The sequence below is a fragment of the Azolla caroliniana genome, unplaced genomic scaffold, assembly GCF_043228905.1.
Source record: "Azolla caroliniana isolate FFs.n. ecotype wild unplaced genomic scaffold, voAzoCaro1.0.p SCAF_451, whole genome shotgun sequence".
NCBI lineage: Eukaryota > Viridiplantae > Streptophyta > Polypodiopsida > Salviniales > Salviniaceae > Azolla > Azolla caroliniana.
Window position 1 is genome coordinate 1 of NW_028230886.1, and position 4,235 is coordinate 4,235.

At 40.8% G+C, this 4,235-nt stretch overlaps 1 protein-coding gene across 1 annotated transcript; it reads right to left on the minus strand.

Annotated features, from left to right (window-relative positions):
* Nucleotides 1-6: 6 nt before the first annotated feature.
* On the minus strand, nucleotides 7-3,925 carry LOC147848220 (ATP-dependent zinc metalloprotease FTSH 5, mitochondrial-like; the record flags this gene model as incomplete). The annotated part of the gene is given in 8 exon segments (XM_087338583.1): nucleotides 7-274; nucleotides 276-526; nucleotides 611-1,087; nucleotides 1,195-1,319; nucleotides 1,468-1,719; nucleotides 1,807-2,055; nucleotides 3,137-3,215; nucleotides 3,771-3,925. Coding segments are annotated over 8 exon segments (1,737 nt in total), but the record flags the coding sequence as incomplete, so codon positions are not given.
* Nucleotides 3,926-4,235: the final 310 nt, after the last annotated feature.

A 4,235-nucleotide genomic window follows, 5' to 3' on the forward strand; every position in this document is an offset into this window, starting at 1 on the left:
CACGTAGTCGTGGACAACATGCCCAACAGCTTTACTCATCCCAAACTTTGTCACCATCGCTTGCGCAAGATCAGTGGCTGATTTGAAGTCCTGCGATGCACCCGAAGTTACTTCACTCTCCCCAAAGATAATTTCTTCAGCCGCTCGACCACCCATTGCTACATTCAAGCGGGCTAGCATCTGCTTTCGGGAGAGGCTATCTTGATCTTTTTCAGGGAGTTGGGCCACCATACCAAGAGAGGACCCACGAGGAACAATAGTAGCTTTGTGTACCAACAAGAGCGTGTCCACCTTCGTGATAAGCTGTAAGTTTTCTAGACTCCTCTGATATGACTGCTGACTTTCTCTCACTGCCCATCATAATTCTATCTTTCGCATATTCCAGCTCCACCATGCCAACTGACTTCAGACCATCCATGGCTGCCCTTAATGCAGCCACATTTATAAGGTTTGCAAGATCAGCTCCTGAGAATCCAGGTGTTCCTCGAGCAATTATCATGAGATCAACGTCATCAGACTTCAGAACCTTCCATAAGCATGAAGTTGAAAAAGAACATTAGTTTAAAGTAAAACTTACAATGATAAAGGATTTCTGTCAGAGTCCGCTTACTTTGGACATGTGGTACTCCAAGATCTGGCGTCTACCCTCTACATCAGGATTTGGTACCACTACATGTCGATCAAAGCGCCCAGGACGGATAAGTGCCTTGTCGAGAGATTCTGGAAAGTTTGTTGCTGCAATGACTATGATCCCTTCATTCTGTTTAAACCCATCAAGTTCAACTAAAAGCTGATTCAGGGTCATCCTAACATACTGTTGATCTTTTGGGTTTCTACTTCCCCCAATAGCGTCAATTTCATCCATAAACACAATGCATGGAGATCGCTTCTTTGCTGCTGCAAAGAGATCACGAACCCTTCTAGCCCCAACACCCACAAACATCTCCTCAAACTCACTGCCACTACAATAGAAAAATGGGACTCCGGCCTCCCCTGCAATGGCACGTGCAAGCATTGTCTTGCCAGTACCTGGTGGACCGACCAGTAGAACACCCTTGGGTAGCTTTCCACCTAATGCGGTGAACCGCTGCGAATAAAATAGTAACAAGTCAAGACTGCCAGCTCATCACATTAATTATTGACAGTGATAGAAGCCAAAACCATCCTTCAATTTGATATCCTAACACAACATACCTTAGGATCTCGTAAATAGCATACAATCTCTTCTAATTCTGCCTTCGCTTCATCTACACCTTTGACATCACTAAACTTGGTATTCGACTCTATGCTTGGTTGTGGTTCCTCACTCAAACCAAGGCCTGTTCACAAAATAAGCTCACAAATGAAGACCAATTGAGCATACGAAGTTAGCCTAGTAGTTAGAACCCTTCCCCTGTAAGGCACAGGTTGAGAGTTCTTGATTTCCACAAAGCCACATTTGATCCCACAAAAAAAAACAAATCCAACCTTTTCCAATTCCTCGATCCTCGAAGAGGGCTCCAATTGCAGAAACCATAAGGAAGGCCAGCCCCAATGTCCGTACAGTACGCCAGAATTGTTGCTTAAAGCCCCCTTCAGAAGTAACCATATGAATGGGAGAAGAAGCACTTCCTAGAATGCCATCTTTTGTTGCTCCAATACCTCCCAGTGATGGCTGCAGAGAACCTGCAAAGGAAGCTCCCAAACCCTGTATTTGCCCTCCACCTCGAGCTTTAGAGCCTGTGCATACGAGACAGAATGTACGAAGAAATAAATCAGAGTTGCAAACCAGAAAAAATACCAGGACTTCCAAATGTCAATGGATACCTTCTTGTATAACGGACAACAATTCAATCTTATCCAGTTTATCAGTCTTGACTAAGGCCTTCACATATTCTGCCAAAATACCAGGACTGTACCATTGATGTGGACGACTCCTTTCAAACCACCGTATCACATATTCTGGGTCTCTTTTGTTATATTCTTTCAGAAGTGATACTTCAGCATCATCCACATTGTCTGTCACTCGTTTCGCAAATCTGCCAATATAGCCAGAGAGAGTTCGCTGTTGCCCACCTATAAAGAGAAACAAAATATATATCATACTGACACAAGAAATTATGAAAGATACAAGATATCAAATAAATGGGCCATTGCTAAGGAAATAAGAATTTCAAAGGAACATACTATAAGCTAAAGAGGAATTCAAAGTAATACAAGGATACACTATGAAGTAACAAATGTTACATAATAGTTCTTATGGGGGATGGTAATACACATTGGAACAGATTTGACTTCAACGTACTCTCTTTTTTTCTCAATATATTTTCATTCTTTTGTTAAAATATGAAGCCTCACCCATTTATAACACATGTGACAGTGTCCTTTCCGTTCTTGCAACTACTGGAATATTAAGTCTCATCTCACCATCGCTCATCTAAAGACGTGAGGAATATCACTCTTATATATTTTTGTAAAATAGGTTTTGAGATTATAGTCCTTCCATTTAAATCATCGGGGCTCATTCAAACTTCCATTTGTTTTGTTGTGTTGTCCCTAAACATGAGTTACTCTAATATTCTTCGACTCACAGTAATGGCCATGACAAAATGCAAACCATGTTCTCTTTTCCTGGGTTGTGTACATCAAAAACACAGTTAACTTAGTCAGGTGCGGTGTCTTGTTACAAAGATCTTAAAGGTAAGTAAACCAAACTTCTGCAAATAAAAATTTATCTAGGTTGTCGATCTTCGAGCACCTATTCTTCAACACACCATACTTATCATCTCCACATCCATTGTTCTCAGCAAGCATCTTCTGATTATTTCCGGGCTACCACAAAAGAAAAGTTTTACTAGTTGCATTGTGCAATCAGACTGTAGATCACAGACATACATGGGAAACTTACCATCATGGAAGTTTATAACTTTAGACAATTCTATACTAACTAAACAAATCCATTGCTCAAACGAATAACCATGATGAGTAAATACCACCAAATCAGGTTTTTTTGGCAAGGCATAACAAACACTCTACTAACATGAGAAAAACTCAGCAAAAAAATAATTGCAAAAATAAGAACTCTGAGATCATTTCCAGCATTGAACAAGGGAAATCTTCATATGGGTTTGTAAGATCAAAGAAGAGTTGACCATACCTTCATAAATGGAATGGAAGGCATTTTCATAGTATCGGTACCTTGCTAGATTCCCAAAGGATCTTAAAATTCCATCACTCTGTTCGTCCACAAGCAAAAGCATACACAATAAACCATGAGACATAAGATAAGTTTTAACTTGATTTAATGCAACATAAGGTAATCTCAAGTCAAATGGCAATATTAGCTTGATGCAGCACAGCATTAAGCTAACTGACTCACAAAATTCAAAATAATTTAACCTTAACTTGTTCCCTACTGCAAAATACAGTGGTGTTATCTTGGTCTCTAACACAGCATAAGGTAACATCTAAACTTAGGTTGATCTCTAATGCAACATACCATAACCTTAGGTTGTTCTCTAATGCAAAAAAACATAAAGTAACCTTAGCTTCACCCTCGATGTAAACGTAAAGTAAACTTAGCTAGATCTCTAGTGCAAAGATGAGGAAACCTTAGGTTGATCTCCAAAGAAAAAAGAAGGCAACCTTAGCTTGACCTCTAGTGCCAATATAACGTAACCTTAGTCCTTAATCTCTAATCCAAACATTCGGTAGTCGGAACCTGATCTCTAATGCGAACATAAAAGAATCGGCGAACAAACCAACAAGGCATCAACCACACACACACACACCTTCTTCTTCTTCTTCAGAAGCTGGGGTAGAGCCATCACGCCAGTGACCACCAAAGGAAAAAGTCAGTATCCTTCGCAACTAGAAGCGTCTGCAACGAGATAATAATGGTGGAGGAAGAAAATGAGCAAAACCTGCACAGAGAAGTAAGAGTAGAATCAACCACAAAACACTAATTAATTCTCATCCATCGCTGTTTCTTCGAAGGGGGCACTGGCAGGATCACACAGAACAGAACAGAACAGAACAGAACAGAGGAAAGAAGGAGGGACAAAGAAGCGTTACCCGGACGGCGGATGGGATGGGATGGGATGGGATGGGACGGGATGGGTCGGCCCTAATACATACATAATAATAAGGGAAAAGTACCAGGATACCCCTGGAAGTTCGACATAGCCAGGGGCATTCTGGTAAATAGTCGAACTTCCAGGGGCATCCTGGTACTTTTCCCTAATAATAATAATAAT